General features: G+C 40.4%; 1 protein-coding gene across 1 annotated transcript in view; it reads left to right on the forward strand.

Moving 5' to 3' along the window:
- The first annotated feature begins 710 nt into the window (after positions 1-710).
- ano8b (anoctamin 8b) overlaps positions 711-22,797 on the forward strand; it is a 31,772-nt gene continuing 9,685 nt past the window's right edge. Inside the window, exons 1-5 of the mRNA XM_054603282.1 lie at positions 711-885; positions 17,207-17,317; positions 18,222-18,354; positions 22,337-22,475; positions 22,580-22,676. Coding sequence (XP_054459257.1) covers positions 711-885; positions 17,207-17,317; positions 18,222-18,354; positions 22,337-22,475; positions 22,580-22,676 — 655 coding nt within the window. The remainder of the gene's footprint in view (positions 886-17,206; positions 17,318-18,221; positions 18,355-22,336; positions 22,476-22,579; positions 22,677-22,797) is intronic.

Here is a 22,797-nt window from a genome sequence, read left to right on the forward strand (position 1 = left end):
TAATGAACCTTGCGAATTCTATTTCTGGCACAAATTTCAGGTGTAGCTGCTGAAGGACAGAGGTCACTGTAGGGCGATCACTATACATTTATCCTGGAGAACGGTGAGACTGCAAGGACATGCATGTATGAACACTATTATTTTACATATTTTCTTTTTATTTCTGGTGGATTTTTAAGTCTTAAAGTTGGTTGTGCATGAAGTGCTTTTGTGATAACATCCAGGCTACATAACCTGGCTTTATTTAAATTTCTCTTGACGGAATTTCTTTTAAAATTAGCATGCTGAAACAATCTGGGACAATACTCATATTATCATGAGGCTGCTATGGTGAATTGTTATAATTGTGTGTGTGTGTGTGTGTGTGTGTGTGTGTGTGTGTGTGTGTGTGTGTGTGTGTGTGTGTGTGTGTGTGTGTGTCTGTGTCACCCAGCCCCCTCCCCTCCTGCCTCCCTCTCTTTGTCCCTCCTCTATAGTCGTCGGAGGAGAGCTCTCTATCTAGCCGCGCATCCTGCTCCAGAGTACCACCAGGATGAACCGCCGCTGCACCGACAACCTTCACTTCACTTTCACACTCATTTAACCCTTCGCTCGGACACCCGCCGGTCGCTGCGCTACACCCATGCGTTACCCTCCCCGGAGATGCGATACTATTGTACAATTTCCCGGAGAATATCTTCATCTTCCGTTGCTCCCCGCTGATAGAGAGCATGCCCGACACGGGGTCGGCAGCGACAGGCGCTGCAGCCGCGGCGGCCGCCAGTGGTGCGTCCGCCGCCGGCGACGGCACCGAGAGCTCCCGGCACCGACACCGAGCACAGCAGGGAGAAGCGGAGAGGCCGGAGCCGGGCGCTGCCCCGTCACAAGGCTCCTCTGGTGTACTGGGTGAGTCGAGGGTGCTACTTTCGCGTTGGACGATGCGGGTTAGGAAGCGCATAAAGGAAGAGGGGACAGGTGGACGTGATGATGGGAAACGAGACGAGTACCGCACCATCATACACCGCGCGGCACCGTTCTTTGTCTCCACGAGGGCGTCCCAAAAGTACCACTTTATTAGACTACAGGCCTGCAATGATGGGTTTTGACTTTGATTGCATGTCTGTATAGCAGTGGCTTTTTAAAATTAGCCTTTGATATTATATCCTCTCTTCAGGAAAATGGCTACATTTTGGCACATCCTAGTGTCTGGTTTTGACCTTATTCTCGGTTACCTCCTGTAAGACATGCCTATTCCCACAGTGTATTGGTAGCCTGAGCTATTTGTAGTAATTCCTGATACAAATTATTTTCTTACTGCATCTTTATTTGCCACTTGCAGGCTACAATTGGCTGCTAGTTATTTTATTTATGTGGTTTATGTGTATTCTGTTTCGGTCTGTATTATGAGATCTGCCAGGTAACCAAATGTTTTTGAACTTCATGATGTCATCAAGCGATTTCTAAACTACTGTAGCCTGACTAGACTGCCACTGTCTATTTCCACGTTTGCCCAACTGTCAGTTGCCATGCTATTGGATTGGGCAGGTGTATGTTTTGTCATTTGAGGGTTAAGCCATAAAGGCTCTCACAATGATACTGCAATAATTTGGTTGTGCTGTATGTGTGGTTTAAACCCCAGTGTAATTCCTGTATTATTCTTTAGGGCGTCCTACAATTCTACTAAAATCTACCTTTCAACAAGGAGCATAACAAAGATGTTTTTCTGTTTGATCGCCATGATCCTGATGGTGTATCAGAATAGACCACATCATAGTTGTCTTGTTGCGAGAATTGCTAGTGATGCTATTTTTGGAACATAACACAGTATTAGCCTGTGCAGAGAGAGCCTCAGCTGCCGAGCCAGGGTTGTTTTCCTGTGTGTGGGGTGCAGACTGCTTCTGTTCCCTGCGAGTACTGCTGCAGAGTGATGCAGTGGACGAGTGGGCTGTCAGCCGATGAGCGCCCCTTTCCATGCTTGGTCGAGGTAACTTGAGCTACTAACTGGAAGAGCAGCCTGATGCACCCAGCGGTGCCTCCTCGGGTCCCAAATAGGTTTCAGGAGGGTCAGCAAAGTGAAAATGTGTTCAATTTTAGAGCTTCTTCATCACCGAGAAGCAATATTGGAGGTAGAGAGGAGGATTGGGAGTCTAAAACTGTAAGGGAAGAGGCAACATCTAATGTCATATAAGAGTTTACTGGTACCAAACCCTTAATAAATATCAATATCAAAACTTGATACTTTTTTGATACTGACCGAATGTATCTGTAGCATCAAAACTGTCAAGTACTGAAAGCTGCATTGAATGATTATCTTGTTTCGTTCATCTTTGATCACATAGTTCCTCATCTGAAAACTGTATTAAGACAATTGTCCATGCATGTTTAGACATTTGAATACAATTGAAAACTTTGGCCTTATTTTGTTTAAGGAGGAAAAGGGTTTATAGAAAACAGACTTTTAAAGTAGGGTCTTGATAAGATATTGTTAGGGTATCAGTTCCGAAATACATACGTTTCTTCTTGGGTTTATTTGACATGAGTAGGTTTGAGAGACTGTGTTTTAGCCCACAACTAAAGTTGGGGAATATTATTTCTGAAAGAGAGGTAATGAATTCCCACAGTTAAAATTACTCTTAATATAGTGGCCACATAATTACAAACAATACCAATGCACTTTGACTGCAGGGCCGATCAATCTCACGCACAAACAGGTGAAAAGTGTAAAAGCTTCAGTCACTCATGTGGGGATTTACAGCCACACGCTGCTCCCTCATTATACCTTTAATCATGAATGAACTATGTCACAGAGATGACAGTAATGAACACATTCAGGTTTTCTTTGAAGAGTACCCAACTCATAAAAATATAAGAACCCCAAAATCCTGTAGCCACTATATTTCCTTTTTTGTTGACGGAATATGCCGCCCCATGCATCAGGACCACTTGCTTTTTGTTAAATTGCTGTCAAATCCAAGTAGTGCCTCCAAGTTTTTGCTCTTTTTTTGGGAGAATATTATGTCTGACAGTGAATGCATGAACAGCCTTAAGGAAGGTAAAAAAAAAAAAGACTAATGCATCTTAGATCATAAAAAAAAAAATACTTCACAGTTATGAAAAGTATCAAAGGTTGGACTGGAGGGTTTTGCCCTCTTTGTACCTCCTGCCCCCACCTGCCTGTATATGTCTTAGCATTGGTCATGAGGCAGAAGGATTGGGTTTGGGGACTTCAGTGGGATTACCGTGATATCACATAACCGCCCTCACACGTGTCAGTGTCAGTCAGCACTCAGCTAGCACAGCCGCAAGTCAGGATGATTTCTTCAGTTGAGATTTTAGTTCCAGCCTGAAAGGATTTTTCTCACTGGAGGCTTGGATGCCCGATTGTCTCCATGCCACCACCACATTTTCCTAATCCCCCCCACAGTAGACCGGAATGACTTTGATCTTCTCAGCCATCTTCCTTTGTAACTCCAACACTCACTAGCCGGCGTTTCAAAGACTAATTAAGCGCCCATCATTAGAAAACGCAACATAAAAGTTGCACCAATTAGTTTGGGTTCCCTCTGAGGCCAGCCAAGTGTTGATAAGATTCTGTGTTATGAAAATCAGGTCATGTAATTTGTGGATGCCAAATCAGCCAGCGCAGTGGTTTAGGATTTAGGATATTTGTTAGGATATACTGTGAGACTCATTCTTGCCATGGAAAAATATGTAGTGATGGTGATGTTGAAGGGTTGCAGCCCATAATTCTGTGTCTTTGAATATATTAACCACATTTTTTACTTTAATTCAGTTTTTTATCTTCAGGTTTAAGTTTTTTGTTCTGGGCTGCTGAAACTTGGGGTTTAATGAGATGGTATGGAGATGACAACTAAGTAGTTTCTCGTATTAGGACGGTGTCCAAAATTCTTCAGTAGTATTGTAGCCACATGCATGGGTACCCTTCACTATAGCTGTGACACTAGCTCTTAATTGCCCATTTCAAAAAATGTAGGAATTTGTATCTCATTATTACTCTCAGCATCATGATCTAGTTGTATATCTAAGCTATGCTACAACTGGTAAACTATATACAATAGGTTTCTAATTATAAAATATATAAAAGGTTAGTAAAGTCAATCTAAAATCTTTTTTTACCTGTGTTCTGATCGGATAGTGAAGGTCTTTTCTGAGGCAGTAGGGGGATCTGGAAGGCCCATTTCTATCTATGTATCCTTGTTTAACTCCATCCTTGATGCTTGGCATTAATATGTGCACTTTACAATCTGCAAAATGCATGAGAAAAAATGTATTAAGCAGGGATCTGCACTCATGTATAGACTTTTAGCCAGGGCTCTGCTCTCTCGCTCTCCCTGCGTCTTAAGTAAGTAGAATACCTCAGCTTTGCTTCAGACAGATTTAGTCAGGTTCAGTGTCACACAGGTTGCTTTAAATACAGCAGTGTTGAGAGGAAAAAGCATCACACTGAACTCCTCAAAAGAAGAGCTGTAGCAGACAGACTGAGCCATTGGTTTTGTTCCCTCACCCCAGCTTCATTAGTGGGGGAGCTGATGAATGTAATGCAGTATGATATAATGACAGCAGTGTGTTGTGCCTAATGACTCCAAACTTAATGCCTATCTCTCTGCATCTCTTTGCCCGTCTCACTCTTACTCATTGCATCCTCTACGGAAATGTCTTCTCTTTTTACTCTCCCCCTATAGAATAAGTACTGAGCTGCACATTAGCTGCCTTAGCGAGTGAGGAAAATCTCCTCTATGTGGGGTGACCTTGCTGCTTGCAATGTTGGAGCTTTATTAACCTCACCTGATGGGGAAGACATTTTATGATAGAAATAGGCAGACCATCAGGCTAACTGTAAAACTAAGTGGCTGGCTAATTACTGTGAAAACTTTATATTTATTATGAGCTTGCCCTAGAAATATCATTGCAGTAAAGTAGCTGATGCAGTTGAAGGTAAACTATGCAGTTAGTGCTTTAGTCTTTTTAATAGATGTTAATTTGTGTGACTGGTAAACTCGTTTCACGGTCTATTTCCAAGCATAGTGGCTGCATCTGCTCAAGCAAACTACCCAAACTCATCTTTTTGCTGCAGTAAACACAAAACCCTTCACCTCTTGTTTCTGTGAGGATTCAAGATGCATCAATCCGATTTTTACCTTATCAAGCAGGTCATGAATTGACCAAGATGTGACTGAGCCACATTAAATAAAAACATTTCATCAATGTCTAAATACTGTGTTTCCGACATCAGTTACAGTAATTCAGTCATGATGGACAGTTTTTTGTGTCACAGGAATCCCTGCCTTCATTACATTAAAATGAGTCCAATTAGTTCCCCACTGTGTGAAATTCAGATTTTAAATTTTGGAATTGACAGCATTGTGTTCTCTGCTGGTACCCTTAGTCGAAGCATTGGAATTGATATCAGGAGAAAACAATCAGTTTTTTGGTGGGGAAAGGTTACCTTGAAAAGCCAGGTGACCTTGGTTGATCTTTTTTGTGTCAGTCTGTTTTTTCTCTGAGGATGGTATGTTTGTTGCACAGGGCCATGGGCTTATTAGCTGGTTTCGGAGATGATCAATATGTTATAGAGTTGCCATTATGCGTTTAGACAATAAGTGTATCTTGCAATAAAGAAATTGTTAAACAAACTGAGATCAGCACAATCTGTGTGTCACTAAACGGATTGAAATCCAACATCTCATTGTGCTTTTGTTATCTGATTCTATCTGATTCTTATTTGCTTGGTTGTCCAAATGTAGCGATGACCCCATACATGTAGCCTACCACCTGCACTATGAGACACCTTTGGGTTACTGCATCCCCCTGTAACTGATGGGTAGATACCTGTATCCAGAGCCATTAGGAAGTTCCTATCCCAGAGTTGTGATAAAGCCTCTGTCTTGCCAGTGGTGATACACTTGCTCCAGATTCTCATATTTTTAATGGCTTAATCATATCAGCCATAATGCATCTTTGCCTCTGGCCAACCAACTTCTAAATCCCCATCCATGCTCTCTGAAAATGTACACTTTTTCCATTTATAGCCATGAAGATTATCAAACTGTAAGCAGAAAATGATAATGCACACTCCAGAGCTTAATGCACTTCAAGCTTTGAGCGAGAGAGCGAGAGAGAGAGAGAGATGCTGGTGTCGCCTGCCTCCTGCCTTGTGTGGATGCAGAGACATGTCGCAGAGACCTTATCGGGGAGTTTAGGCTCCATTCTCTGGGATCAAAGCAGAGTCAATAACCAGCTTACTCCTGTGTGTAAATTATATTGCATTCCTGAAGAGAAAAGGAGTGCATTTGCTCACCCTGTCCTTTATTCTCTGTGACTATACTTTTTTTTTTTTGGTAGTTGCTTAGCAAAGTCATGAGAAATACAATGACCATGGTGAAGAATGCTGCTTTTAGCCTCAGTTGGAGTTATTGCTCCACATTAGCCACTTTGCAGCCTCTAGAGAATGCTAAAGGGCCATGAAAGTGTAACATACAACACATGGGGGATAAAAGCTCTTTCTCCTGCAGCTAATAACTAGACGTCATCTCTATCGTTCTTGTTTTCCTCTTAACTCTTAAAGTTATTTTTTGCTAATAAAACAAGTGCTAGTCTTCACCTTTTTTGCCTGTGTGGCTTTGCATGTTTATCTTGTTCTGTAATGGGGAGGGGACGTCAGGGAGCTTGTTCAATGCATTTGAGAAACAGAATCAGGGCTCATCAGCCTCTACCGTTTATCTCCGACTGAAGTGTTCAGAGAGAGTAACTCATGTGCTGCTCTGCAAAGGGGAACCAACACTTTCTGCTCATATTAGCATAGAGCCCACATCTGTAGATGACAGATAAGAGCTAAGCAGAGGACTCTCACCTCAATATTTTCCCTTTTCTGTCCTTCCTTATAATCAGTTTTCCTTGTATATGAAGAAGATATATTTAAGAGAATCCCTTAATTTTTAGTCTTGCCAGAGGCAACATCTGTCACCAAGGCACTGCATCGAGACAAGGACCAAGCATCCTAAAACTATAACATCAACTAACAATGTCAAATGAAGCCCATATAAAATGTATATCCTTCTGGCCACCTTGAGAATGTAAGTCCAATATTCACCTTTTTGTTAGCATAGTTTTGCTCTTCTGAAAAGTCTAGTCAGATTCTGGCCCCTGCCTTTAATAAGAATTTGAATATGGTGAGAACCTTTTCACAACCAAGGGGGAACATGCTGTTCCAGGTCATATGTTTGCACACTGTCAATGTTGACTGATGAAAGCCTTCAACAGTAAAGTACAGGCTTTCATTTAGCTTCCCTCTCATACATCTCGGCCTTTACCCCTCTTTATCTTTTTGTTTACTGTTCAATCCACACCATATAAAACAACATATAATTTAAGTTCCGTCTGCAGCAACATGCCTGTTTTGTTGGCTACATACCTCATACGGTCAGAGAAACATGATTCTGATGCACTGTGTTCTGCTTGCTGCTGGTTATACTACTGTCATTTCCCTTAGAAAAGCACTATGAGAAGGCTGGGATTGTGCAAAATAAACAGCATAGGCACTGCTCAAACATCCTTATTTGCATTTCAGAGCATAATATGTACAGTTTTTCACGTTCCTCCTGATCATTATTTATACGGAAGCACACGAGTCCACAGCCTGTTGTTTGTATGAAGGTTTCTGAATATAACTGTCTCCATTCACATAGAGAAGAGTAATTCATTTTACTCTTTTCTTAAACTGGGCTGTTTTAGCCACCTTAAAGATACATTTCAAAACTATAAAATCAGTTGCTATAGATGAATTTGCTCAATCCTGCACTTTTTCTGATGAGTTTCTGATGAACCTTTCATAGATTTGAATGAAACAACCATTTTACACTTCCTATGCTGCTTCTACAGCTCACCTCGTGTTACATTCCTCCAGAGCTAAATAAATTAGTATGAAATGCTGCATAGATCTTCCTCAAGCTCTTTTTTGAAAGGCACGAGAAATCAAAGCAGACTAAGTCATTAATGATGTCTTCCTCTGCTTGTCATTGAGTAGGAAGGGAAATGGGAGGAATGGTGTAATGTACAATAATCACTGGTTCCTCTGGGTATTGATTTGACTCGGAGCCTCCCTCCCATCTTTCCTGTCCAGTAATAGAATATCATATCATCATAAAGATCAGTTAATCCACAGCCATCTGACTGACTGACTCACTCCTACAGTATCTTGTCTCTACATTCACTCTTTATTATCCTTTCCTCTTCTATTACCATAGTGCCAAGTTTAATTTCTGACGTGAATAGAAATACCCAGTTTGCCTGATGCTTATTGGATCGTGTCACCACACTAGAGTGACTGATTATCTAATGATTATAATTATGAATGACCTCCTGATAACTAGATCCCCTCAATTTTGGTGAAAGCAATCTAAATTCTATATTTCTTCCCATAATTCAATTAACCTTCACAAAATAGATGGACTACAACTTTCCTGGACAAAAGGTTGCTAGGTTTGAGTCTTTACAGTAAGTCAGATGTACAGTAACAGGCCTACATCAGACACTAATGCCCTTTGTTAAAGCTCCTTAAAAATTTATGAGTCTGTTTTCTCTGAACGCCTCAGCTGTTTGGTCCTCCATATAACCCTTTGTTTACCCTGAATAAGAGCACACAAAGGGTCATATGTTTGTGCCATAGTAATTAAATTTGCATCGACATGTAACACACAATAGTAACATATTTCTGGAAATATATAATGTATTTGCTTTCTTGCTCAAAGTTACATGAAAAAATCCATACTACTCTCATGTCTGTTCAAAATGAAGCTGCAGCCAGTTAGCTTAGCCAAGCATAAAGCCTGCTAATGGGGGGATATAGTCGCGCATAGCCAGACCTTTCTGCACAGAGCTGTGTCAGCACTAAAATAAGGGCTGAACACATTATCATCATGATATGGGGGAAAAACACTTTGGCTAGTTTGTAATTATTTAAACCAATAGCAATTGTTTTCGGGTGGAGCATAGCATGCAGCAACGCCGGTGCCCTTGCTAAACAGAAGGCAGAAGTCAAATTACTGCTAGCATGGCTCTGTCGGATGGTAACAAAGCCGCCTACCAACCCCTCTTAAGCTTAATTATTATCCAGTTATATGCTGTTTGTTAAATCTGTAAACACACACACACACACAAAAAACACACACACACACAACACACACACACACACACACACACACACACACACACACACACACACACACACACACACACACACACACACACACAAAAAAAAAGCCAGGCTAGCTGCTTCACCTTGTTTCCCGTCTTTAGGCTAAACTAACCTAACCAGCTAATGGCTCTAGCTCCATATTGAACCCACAGAACTGAGATCAATATTGATCTTTGATCTAACTCTCAGCAAGGAAACATTAAGCGTATTTCTTAATCACTCTAATATCAATTCCATCTTAAAGGTATTTTTGTCTGGGTATTTGGCCATGCTGTATCTGAATATCCAACCTGGAATCTTAAAAAAATGCTGTGGTGCTGCAGGGATCCTTAACCTGCTCCACACAACACAGACATGACCAATAGGACGTGTTTGCATTGTTGCTGTGTAATCCTTTTTCATTTGTTCTGTGTGTTAGTCAAAAATCCCTTCCTTCACTTTGGCAGTTGTCCACTACTCAACAAGGAGGTCTTTTTCCTCAACAAAGGCTGCTATTCACCCCACTATATTCATCATCACCACTCGCTTATTCATAATTCGTAATCCCCCCTTGACAATGCTCAATTCAGCCAGTTAGATAACCAGCCTGTGGTTGTCTGAGGGAGTAGTCTGCATCAACTTGGCATGTGAGGGATTCAACACTGGCTTCTGTTCATGATTGTTACCTGACTGAATAGTAGACTGCATAATTTTCCTCATTTAACACTACCTATATAACAGATATGACAGCTCACTCCCTGCTTCTTCACTGAGATACTGTAGCTCACCCAAATTAACCAGCTAACCCAGAAAGACCCACCACAGAAAGTAGGAAATGAAGGAGGCAAATTAAGTGAGAAGCTGGGACAAAAAGAGAAAAAGAAGATGGGACAGGAGAAAAGTGATACTTCCACAATTCTGCTGTGTGAGCACTGTGGCTCTTTTCTGGTCTTCTCTTGTCCTTCTCTTGGCCTGCAGCCACGAGCGGCTCCAGTATCACATGTAATCATTGTTATTTTGAGGCCAAGGACGAGTCCCTATTATCCTCCATGCGCCTGTTAATGAGGAAACCAGAGTTCTGACATCCACCGGTATTGACATCTTCATCCCATTTGTCACAAAGGTGGAACAGACACCTCCTGTCTCCCCCTGAAGAGAGACAGTCCTAATCTCAATCACATCATATACAGGTTCTTTTATCTAATAACAGCTTTCTCTAGTGATGGTTTATAGCCACTCTAACAGTGTGGATCTTGGTATGGCAATATTGGGTGCTTGGTCCAGCACTTTGGTGCAGACTGGAAATCTTATCTCAACAATTAATGGATTGCCATTCATGAGGCCTACTGACTTTGGTGATCCCCTAACTTTTAATCTTTTCGCAACTATGAGGTTAACATTTTAGTTTTTTTAGTGAGATGTCTCCACAACTTTTCTTATGTACAGACATTTATGTTCTCAGGATGAAGTTTAATAATTTGGTGATCCCTTGACTTTTCATCTAATGCCAACATCATATTAAACTTTAAATTTCACATAACGTAATATAGTAATTTGTCCTGCTTTTTTGTAATGCTTATGGCAGAAATGAGGCTTTTGCTAAAAACACTGTTGTGTTAGTGCTTGGCCACTGAGGCATCTGCACTTTGTTATCTCAGGTTTATTTGTATCACTATCAAGCATTGCCCTTCTTCTTTCCCTCTGCCTCAGTTTAAAGGCATCATCCATAGGAGCTACATGTACACGATGATGACAAATATCTCTTGAGACAGCCTGGTTGAGAGGAAAGGCAGGAGAGCTGAGAGAGAGATGAAAAGAAAGCATAGAGAGAAGGGGGGCCGAGAGATCCTGCCCAGTGGGACTAAGCTGAGGATTTGGATGAGAGGAAGAGGCAGGGATGGTAGCAACAAAAATATATAGAGAGTAGGGAGATAGACTGAGAGGTTCACGATGTGGAAGAGGGAAGCAGAGTGAGGTGAAAGAAAGAAAGAAGAGACATGTGGATTCCTCTGCTGCAAAGGGAAGAGGGATCTTTCATATAATCTAAAACACATGGAAAAGAGAAATGCAATGTGGAATTGGGAGTGTTTGTCAATTTGGGGCCAAAATGTAGGCAGACTGCACTTTACATTGGGAGGGTGCAGGTGGCTGTTGCGACAAGCTATAGAACGAGTCAGTGTTTGGAAGTTGGAGAAAGCAAGGGGGAGGGAGAAGTGGTAGAAGGAAACAAGGACAGATAAGAGGAAAGGTGGGTTATGGTTTGCATTTTTTCACGCTCAAGACATGTAGGCTGCAGTTGTAGAATCCACAGCTTGATTCACATAATCTTCACAGGTGGAACGGTCTGATTTGGTATTTATTTCAGACATTTCAGCTGCATGATTTGATGACTCAGTATGCATGTTGTTGTTGCAGCTCTCTATGTGTACAGTGATGTGATGTTTTCTGGGTTTTTTTGTTATGTGTGTGTTTTACTGTCTGTATTTTTGTGCTGTGTGTGGGTTTGGGGAGTTGGGAATGGGTGGACTCTGTACAGGATGGTGATATACAGAGTCAGTGCTGGAAATGATTCTAATTAAGGAAATTGTAGGGGGTTTGAACCGGATTACGCTCTCTGTCCCACTTACTGATCTTATTGTTCTAATAGGGTCATTTGTTTCATTCCCACACTCAGTAGATGTGATAATGGAAATGTTTTCTTCCTGACTTATATTTTATTGCTATGTTCCCTCCTTGTCTCTGCAGAGTTCAGTCAGTATGTCTGGCTTTTATTACATTATGTCTGTTAGCTACTCTCTATCTGCCTCTCTGTTACACTGGCTGGATAAGACTCAAAATAATTCGCTGCTGAAAAGATAGAAATACTGCTCTCTCCTCCAGCCTCCCAGGAAATACACACTGTTGCCAGGTATATTCACAAAAGTCAATTTTTTCTAGAGGTGCATTAGAAAGTACAATTCCTCAGCATCAAATCAGTGCGGTACATTTTCACTGCAGGCCCTTAGAACATTTTGTCTCCTAAATTATTCCATCTGTATTTATGCATTAAGATGCCACTGTTGTTAACAGCTGGTCTATGACAGGAAGCAAAGGAAAAGTATTTTAGTATTTTGTTTATTTTTATGTGAAGTCAATTCCACATTTGCTGCCAACATACTGCTTTTGTGTTCTCTTTTTTTGTTTCACTTTAATGCTATGTACACAATTACTAAAAACGACATTTATTTATTAGGTAAAGTGACACCTGATTTCACCTGTGATTATACACCATCGGTGTTGACTCAGCAAACATCTTGCATACTTGGTTAAGCAAACAAGGGACCTTTATGTCCAGTCTTAATCCAGACCGTGTGATATCAGGGTGGCTCTCAAGTATACTATTTCATAAAGAACTAGATGCATGAAATACATTCTAATATCTTACTGTTGTTATCCTATTACTGCTAATGCCATGTGTGGATCCTGGGGGAAGAAAATGCGCATTCTGTTGAAAGTCATGTGTTTTACATCTACAACAGCAGCGTGTTAGGAACAAGGCAGATTCAATGTACTGTATGAAGAAGCTGCAGTAAATGCATGGTCTGCAAATATCAAACATCTTATTTAAGGGCCTGTAGGTTTGTAGTACAAAGTGCTGTATTCAGTCACGGTTGTGTTTTTCTTTATTTTAATAAACTTGCTGAGAATGGAACCCATCCCTAGAAGAGTGTTTCACGACTGGTAGAACGCTTAACAATGAGCATTGATTTCACGCCATAGATTTGACCAGCAGTTGACTTCTTCGTCCGTCTTGGATCACTCAGCTATTTTCCACAGCTGTGCTCTTCCTGCCCATTTGCAATTAATGAGTGCTCTACTGCGTTTTAATGCTCGGGCGTCTTTCCAGTCAGTAATAGGCTGGTATTTCATGTCAACCGTTTGCCACGTCATTCACCTAGTTGCAGAAGCCCTTAACCGTTTGCTGAACAGCAGTTTCTGTAAAAACAAGAGGAGGATGAGATAATGTCCACTTCTTTACTATTGCAATTTCCCCCCACATTCATTGTTTTCTGTTAATTTGTGGATCAAACTAGCGTTATAATATTTGCTTCCTTTTATTGTATTCTTCAAAAAGGGTAATATTTTCCCCCTCTGACCAATTTGGTTTTCCTGTTTTCTTTTCTTTTAAGTAAGTAAGAAATTAAGCCTTAATTGTCATATTTATGGGGAAAACTTAAGGTGTTTTGTTCTACCAGCCCCTGAGAGTTCTATTAAAAAAGTCACAAAAGCAGCGAAGACAGTGTATCATAAAGTCTTTCCTTTAGTGTCTGTGACCTTCACTTCTTGGTGCTTCTACTGAGTTTATATTAATCTAGCACTTTATATCTCATGCTTACACACATGCACATAGACAAATACCTGTATGCACACAAAAGACAGATAAACAGCCCACAGAAGTGCTTCAGAGAGCAACTTAGATCAGAGAGAGACACCCTGCTTGTTATGCCTGCCTGGCTGCTGTCTGATAAGCGCCAGCCCCGAAACCGTTGTCGTACTGTGATGGCCGTGAGTAATACAGACTTTATCTGTAACACTGCTAGTCCTGGGCCAACGTGCTCAACGGTGCCCTGGTTTCTGAAACAGGGCCAGAAGGGTCTTTCATACTCAGAAACTATTTAATTTTGCTAACATAAACAACAGTTGGGATCACTTTTCTATGTAACTGCTATATTATTTACTTATAATCCAACTAGGCTGTAATGAAAACATTTAGAAGACTGGGTGCAATTTCAAGATTTTAAACTGTGTACCCAACCTGAACTCTGTCTATTCAAGGACACTGATGAGGTAAAACTGGGTAAAAGCAATCAATGCAAATTGATTACCCTCGTTAAATCAATTGTAGAAGGGGGAGATTGGGATAATGAGAAGCAAATGAGTTTCAAAAAAGGATTGTTAATAATGGGTTGTGACTTCAAAATCAAGATGGTGAGGTCCCTTATATTTTGTGTATTCAGTGAACTGCATGTAGCTAAATCAATATTGTATTATCTAAAAAAGTATCACATCACTTTTTGTTTGTGAAAGGGGTTTCACAGTTACAAACTACCTGACTGCAGTTTCCCTTAGCTCTACAAAGCTATAAAGCTTCTTTTAGCTCATTGTTTTGGTTTTTAGGTCTGCAGTTCTTTTCTCATCAGCATCATTTTCAGCTGCGGCAAAATAAAAAGCTCTGTAAACTTCCTGCTCAGACACCAAACTGCCGGACCAAGCACATTTCCCTTAGGAGCTGGTGGAGACCAAAAACAGAGCTTAAAGCAATGTGAATATCTGACTTTTATTAATCTGGTGGCTAGAAACATATCATTGATTACCATTGCTTTACTTAACAGTGAAAACCCTTGCTGTTCCTGCTAATAAACTGCCTAATGCTCTGTGCTGCTTTGAGGAAACTACTTCACTAGGAGCGGCTTCAACCTTTTCCATGGCAGCTGAAAGGTGGTTTGTTTGCATAGAGCAAAAACACACTTTTACACATGCAGACACGTATATGTCAGACTGGCCTAGACCGAGCAATGAAGCCTTGAATGCCGTGTATGAATAAATGTCTATCTTCAACCAAATACAAACACACAAATGCATGAAAATGATGCTCAAGACATGCTCATTATTGAGTCTTGTAAACTGAAGCATTGTTGAAGTGGTGAAACCAATCTGTTGGCTGTACCAGGAGTCTGTGTGTGTCTTCTGTGTGCGTTGCCCTCAGCGATGAATACAGGACTCGATTAGAATTGCTGTCATGTCGCACCACTGCCTGCCGCATTTCATCTAAAGCACAGCGGAGAGGCCAGTCAGATTTCAGTATGTAGGAGTACCACAATACCTTGCGCTGTTTTCTTATTCGGACGTTGTGATGTTTGAAAATGTTCTTCAGAGGGGAAGAGCGTTGTGGAACCAGATTAAACTGTCACAACCTCTTTGTAAGTACTGAAAAGAGATCCTTTAAATAGTAATGCTACCTCTAAGTCTAGGTCTGTACAAGTTTGTAACACTAACGTGTTTTGATATTTCTTGACAGAAAGTATAATCTTCTGCCAAATATGTTAAAAAAATCTATAAAAATGTGATTGTGAGGCAAGTTTTAAAGCTGCAATAATTGATTCAATCATTTAATAAAATTGTTTTGGTGAATGTTTTCCTAACAGTTGACTATTTGCACAGTCAGCAGACACAGAGCAACATTTCTCCCCTTTTACTGTAGTTCTGGTTTGGTATCCAAAAAACCCTAAGGGAAATGTATTGCTCTCAAGCTGCTAAATACTTCAATATCTAGTTGCTAACTTTGTCTGTCTGTGGTTGGTGATTGACAGGTAGCATGCTGTGGGATTATTACAGTTTTTTACCTGATAACAGCTGCGTACATTGGCTGGAAAAGAGGTGGAGATCACGGGCCAGAAAACTAAAATATCGAAATGGATCAAAGGCTATGAAGGTATGAAGGTTACTGCAGAGTTGGGTGATAATTGGTTCTTCAATACAAGTAGTGAGCCCTATTTAATATAAATACACTTAGTAAGGTGCAAAAAATATTGATAGGCCAGTAGACCGCATGTTGGTGCAATGCTTATGTACAAACATCCAGGACTGCAAACATGGAGAGAAAATATTCCCTGGATAAGGCTGGATTCTGGGAAGCCCCACTATGTGTCTCTCTCTGTCACCACTCTGATCCAGGAAGTAAGGGGACACACTGAGCAGCAGCACAATGATGTTTTTATGTGACAGGTGTTTATTGGATCCACAGTGCACACAGACGCACTGTGATTTACAGCATCATGCTAGTAGTGGTGATATCATGGTTAAATTTATAGCCTGCTGTGACCTTGACCTCTGTGAGGGTGTATGTCTGTGCATTCACTTTTGTAACAATGTAAGCAAAACATGAACCAGTTCTGGGATGTATGTTGACTTCATGTGAAAGTAAGATGATCTGTGGTTTTTATATTTTTTATTGTACTGCCTTCAAATACATAAGAATTAACAAATAGTATATTGTTGGATGAGTTAGGTGATACTTAACATATTTGTGTGGGATCTCTCGAAAGTTCCCCAGTCTCCAGCTCTTCTGTTGCCTCCATGCTTCAGTGATCACAGTGCTGGTGTGGGACAGGCATTCGCTCCAGGCTGCTGTCATTATTATTCAGGACCCAGGAAATGGTTTTCACAAACTGTCCTCTGACAGCTGAGCAGGCTCTGGGGTTAAACTGGTTACAGAATCACTTGGTGCTGCTGCCCTTCTGAAGAACATATCAGTGGGAATATGAGTCTAGTGGGTCAGTGAGATATAAATGAGGTGTCAAATATGAAGTACATTTGAGCTTGGATCCAAAAATTGCAGTTGTTTTGAGAATGTTTCCATCACGTAACTGTATCCACCCTAGAATAAATATATTAGTTTCATTCAGACTGCTGCATTAAGGGTGACTGTGTCATAATGTGACATTACTGTGTGGCTACAGTGCAGCTGTTTTTGTTGTACTGTTGACCTCACAAATAGAGACACGGTAATTCCACACAGGAGGCTGTATATTCATAGTCAAACTTTCTACGTATCATGTTCTTTTACTATTCAAGGCTTATATGTAGGCGTTCCTGAGACTCAGAACATATGACAACACTGAGAAATAGCTTCACTTGCATGTGTTGTGTTGATTGAGCTGAGTGTCTGTGTGCGTATGTGACAATTCAGAGTGTGGACAATGTGTGGCCTCTGGTCTTGGCAGGATTAGCCCCGTCAGTCTCATGTTGTGAGGCGAAGGGGCGTGACATTTAAATCTGTCGCGTCGAGAGGGACAATTTTGTGTGGATCTGTGTGTGTCTTTGTGTGTGTGTGTGTGTGTGTGTGTCGGGGCAGCAAGGGTAAGTGTTTTTGAGGGGGTTTGCAGAAAATGTTAGAAATGTTATTCCGCTCCTTACACTTTGAAAATGTGACTCTCTCTTTCTCTCCCCCTCTGTCTTTCTCTCTGTCTGTCTCTCTGTCTCCCTCTCTCTCAGATAAGCTGTTTGGAAAGCGGCTGCTGCAGGCTGGGAGACACATCATGTCTCATAAGTCTTGGATGAAGACGGTGCCCACGGAAAACTGTGATGTCCTCATGACATTTGCAGGTCAAGCACTTAACACTCTCAAGTGTTTATATTTCTATACTTGTGAAGACCCTTGTTGGCATAATGCAACCCTAACCTTAAACTATACCATCACAACAACATGCCTTAGGTCTAAACCTACATACTACTAACGTATATTTTCATTATTTTCCTAAACCAAAAGTAATATATTCAAAACCAGGTCTTAAACCAAAAACAGCCCTGTGAAAAAGAAAAATGTATGTAATGATATGTAAAAGAATATCCTAACTTTCCAGTGTCTTTAATCTTTAAGTCTAAATATTGGTCCCCACAAATATAGAAGTAAAACACATGCAGACACATTTGCATTATGAAATTAAACACAAAACTGCCATATGAAACACACTTTTTTTTAATGCTCCATCATGCACTTAAGCCACACAAAATGTTAAATATGATTTGATCTGATAAGTTAAAGCTGTGAATATACTCTCTCACTCTCCAGGCAAGGAAGAAAGCAATACTATTGTATTTCTTTTAACTTCTTCCATTTAAAGAGATTATGATGTACCTCTACGAACTCAGAGATCCAACCTACAACTGAGCAGCAGAGAACTTTAAACTTTACTTGTAGGGATCAATACAGTTATATACTGTTGGTAATAAAGAAGAGGATCATGACTAGCACATTGATCACTTAACTTTCTAAGCCATAACCTGAGAGTCAGAGAAGTCGTTTTATGAGTGGTTTGAATCTCTGAACCAGCTAAGAAAGCAGAGAATTAGAATCATTCTCAAGTGTTTGTTTGTACGACTCTTAACCTCCAGCTGCTGCTCAGGAATAAATAGTACAAGACTGTGGGAGTTCTCCCGGCAGCTCCCGTGTACAGTGATGCGTGGGTATAGTTGAAAATATATTTTTCTTTTTAATTTCCTGCCACAGACACGACAGATGACCACACGTTGCTATGGCTACTGAACCACATCCGGCTGGGAATCCCAGAGCTCATCATCCAAATACGACATCACAAGCACACACGAGTCCACGCATTCTTCGTCACCGCTACATATGAAAAGTAAGGCCTCGCTTCAAAGGTTGCAACTACGTTTTACCAAGGGTGTTTTTAGTCATTACCTTATATTACCTTATATTGTAAAAAAAAAAAATTTCATTATTGATAAATCTGTCAATTGTCATTTTTTTGATTAATCAAGTTTTGTTTTTTGTCAAGTGAATGACATTCACTTTTGTCAAGTGAATGTCAGAAAAAAAGTGAAAGTATTCATAACAGTGACATCTTCAGATATCTTGTTTTGTCTGATGAACTGTCCAAAACCCAAAGATATTCAATTAACAATGACAAAAACAGGAAAAAGTAGCAAATCCTTACATTGGAGAAGTTAGAACAAGTAAATGTTTATAATTTCCTTTGATAAATGTCTCCAAACAATAATTAATGAATCAAAAATTGTCCCAGTTGATTATCTGTTGACTGTTTAATCAATAAATTATTTGACTTCTGTTTGACAGCCAGGGGAGGTAGACATTTACTTACAGTTATTTTTAACTTTAAAGTTTTAAAATCAGAATTACTATGTGACATAACATAGTGTGTTACTGTATGAAAAGATTATATCCAATATCTTGAGTAATATATGGTTTAGCCGTACAGTAGATATAGTTGTTCTCAATGATTTAACATCCTTAAAGGAACAGTTTAACATTTTGGAAAGTATGATTAATCTCTTTCTTACAGAGAGTTAGATAAGAAAATTGATACCTCTCTAATGTTTTTTAATCTGAAACTACAGTCAGTAGACAGTTAGCTGGCTTAGTTTATCTTAGCTTAGTATAAAGGCTGAAAACAGAGAGATACAGCTAGCCTAACTCTGTTTGCAGGTAACAGACTCAGCCTACCAGAACCTTAAAAGCTCACTCCCTTGTTTAATCTTTTTAATCAAATTCTAGTTAAGCTTCCAGTTTATGCTATGCTTTATGCCAAACGTTCTGTCTACTGGCTCTACCTCCATAATTGGCTTACAGATATGAAGTGGCACATCAGTCCTCTCATCTAACTCTTAGCAAGAAAGTAAATAAATGTCAAATGATTCCTTCAAACTGATTGAAATATTTCCAGATTCTTGAAAATATTTTATTTTGATAGCCCAACATTGTTAGCATTAGCTTAACAGTATTCCAACCTAGCAGAACATCAGTCTGAAAACAAACCAGTGTGATCTCATCCTTGCTGACACCACCTGCTACAGTTGTACACAGAAGTGTTACTACTGTGTTAACCGTAGCTGTGTGAAATAATCACATCTTCACCCTAGACAAAATACAGGAAAAAAGCTAAAGCAGCAACTTTGATCATCAGAGAAATGAATGCCAAATGAATAATACAGTATATATATCACTTATTCCTCTGGTAGTTGAGGTTTAGTTATTTTTAAATGTTACTACTCGAGTTGGGACGTTTAAGATTTAAGATTTTTCATCTGTTCTTTGCTGGTGTAAAATTGTACCTTTGTTTATTGTAGTATTATATTTAGCTGTTAGTTAATCATTAGTTAGGCTACCGTGATGCCTGGTTTACTGTATCAGCATCGCTGCTCTGCCTCTTGCTGCAGGTTATTTAAAGGGTTGCAGAAGGTTAGGGTCAGGCTAAACAGTATGGATTGCGTTTGCTCTGATTACACTGCCCAGACATGGTCTCTTGTTTTGAAAACATCTCCAGGGGAATTGGGGAGGAGCCAAGGGTCATTTAAATCTCAGCATTGACTTTGGTGTTTTAATATTGAGAAATACAATCCAGGGGATCAGGGAGGCACTTGCTGTTCCATACTGCATTTCAACTCTTGACAAATGTGGAGTCCTCTCTGCTGACTGTGCATGCAATAACAGGCCTCTTGAAAAACCCTGAGAGTCTGAACCAAACCTTTTACCAATGAATGGAATAGGAATAGACAGATGGCCTGAAGGAACGAATAAAGAGAGCCAGATAGAAACAGATGCAAAGAGAGAACAAGCAAGAAAGAGATGGTGTGCAGCAGAAAGACAAAGAGAAAACAACAGGAAGGGTAATGTGGTAGGAGGATGGAGAGAGTGCTTTCTGAAATTGTGCCAGTGGGTTTTAGATGAAATGCTCAAGTAAAATGATTGCTGTGTGACAAGAAGACCCGTCTCCTCTATCTCTCTCTACACACACACACCTGCTGTCAGATAGGTTGACCTACATTTTATGTGATAGAAGAGATAACCCATAAAGTGTTCCATCCTCCCAAACTCACCTTGAATAGTCATTCCCTTTGCGAGAATTTTTCCATTCAAGCCTTCTTGTGTGAGAATACCAGCTGAGGGCTCCAGGTGTGTTTACCGCCAACTCTGGGCTTGTTTATAATATTTTATCAACTGAAATGGCATTGCTATTTCTCCCAGTGTTTGTTCCGAAAGAGAGATCAGGGTAGAAAATCCTGGTATGAGATCAAAACAGCTTGGGTCACAGATTCAATGCTGTTATTTGTTTTGGTCTCCAGTTACTGCTTTGAAAACGACTATAAGCAGAAAGTACTATTGTTGCAATTAACATACTCAAGTGTGGCATGCAGTTAATGTCCTCCTCCTCCACTTTTCATAGCTGACATACCATCCATTACTCATTTCTCAGCTCTGACTGGGCAATTTACAGCATGCCGTCCTGTTCTGCTGAGTTTGAATATTACGCCTGATAGATATTTGCTAAATTAGCATAAACTCTGCTCTGCCTCGACAGTATTCTGCTCTTTTACAAGGTTAGCTTTGTCAACACATTCTCTTTGACTGTGTGTCCAAATCAAGACTCCTTTTATTTGGGGAGAGAAAGGGTAAAAGGCTACATAGTTTTAGATTAAATAGGCAAGGGGAAATCTTATCCAAATTCATGGCAGCAGCAGAAGCAGCGCACCTCTCAAAGCCCTGGAAGTTATTGGTTTAGATTACTAAACAGTTGGTTTAAATAGATACAGCCTGTTTTTCTTTCTCTGACAAGGACCTTTATTGTGATGATACTGCGCACTAAGCAGTATTCAGCGGTGATACAGAAGCTTACACCTCACATTTCTGCTGCAATCAATCATGGTGCTGATCGTACTTCGCAGCTGCATGATGGATGGATGTTACAGGCCCACCTAGGCTACACTCCTGCATGCGTGTGCATAAACTTTATACATTTACATGTGATAGAGAGGTGAGCTGTCCGCCTGGAGGGTACAGAGGGTGTGGTGTTGCATTATTATGATTGCGATTTCAGCACAAAGCCACTGGGAAGGACAGAAGGGGAGGAGGGGATGATGGAATAAAGGAGGAGGAGGGGGAGAGGAGACAAAGGAGATGAAGAGAGAAAGGGGGATTGAGAGAGGTGGGGAGAGTAGAGAGTTGCTGGTGAAAGGAGGAGGGAATAAGAGGAGAAATGGAGGAAGGGATGATGGGAAATGAGAGGATGAGAGAGACTGATGAGGTTAAAGCATTAGAGGAGAGATCAGGTGACTTTACCACTATGAAGGACAATCCTTCTCTGCTAATGTCATTGTTAGCTGTTGGTTTTTGTAACCCCATTAATAACTGGCCAAATACTCTGTGGTCATTTCCAGTAAAATGTTTTCTACTGTACACTGCTTAAACTGACTTTCATAGAAATTTGTCCAACTATTCACAATAGGACTGCAACTGTTTTCCTCGTTGATATTAAGTTGAGGAGTTTATTTTTTTTAAATTCTTACACAACAATTTCCCAGTGCACAAAGTGACATCTTCAAATTTTATCATCCAACCAACAGTCCAAAGACAAAGATATAAAAAAGAGAAAAGCAGATCCTCACATTTGAGTAGTTGTAACAAGAAAATGTTATTAATGAAGATCAAAATCAACCAGGAAATGTTAGGTTTTAGGTCCTAGTCCCTCAGAGTCAAAGAACAAGGTTATTAATCATTGACAATTTTTCCACAGTGTTCAACAAAAGCACTGGGAGAAGACATTTGATGCTCTGTAACACTATCAGTCTCGCATTGTTCTCCCACAGTTTGTTGCGAGGTGCTGAGGAAATCGGACTGAGGAAAGCGGTGAAGCCTGAATTTGGCGGAGGAACACGAAACTTCTCTTGTGAGGAGGATTACATCTACGAGAACATCGAGAGCGAGCTGTGTTTCTTTACTTCACAGGTTAGTGTCTAAACGTGCAAACACATACACACACACATATGCGAAGTAAATATGCTGTGAAGGCATCACCTGAATTTATTCTCCCCTCCTCTCGTTTGCTGCAGGAGAGGCAGAGCATCATTAAATACTGGATGGACAATCTAAGGGCCAAACATGGGGAGGTCCTTCATAATATCAACTTCCTGGAGGGCCAGCCAATTAGTAAGTTGCATCCTTTTACAGTAAACTATGCGATATTGGTCTTATACAGATGGCACTTCTTTCATGGCCTTTGGAAATAATCACTTTGTTGGTTTGGGAATAGAAGCATCTTATTGATTTG

This window comes from Anoplopoma fimbria, chromosome 8, assembly GCF_027596085.1.
Source record: "Anoplopoma fimbria isolate UVic2021 breed Golden Eagle Sablefish chromosome 8, Afim_UVic_2022, whole genome shotgun sequence".
NCBI lineage: Eukaryota > Metazoa > Chordata > Actinopteri > Perciformes > Anoplopomatidae > Anoplopoma > Anoplopoma fimbria.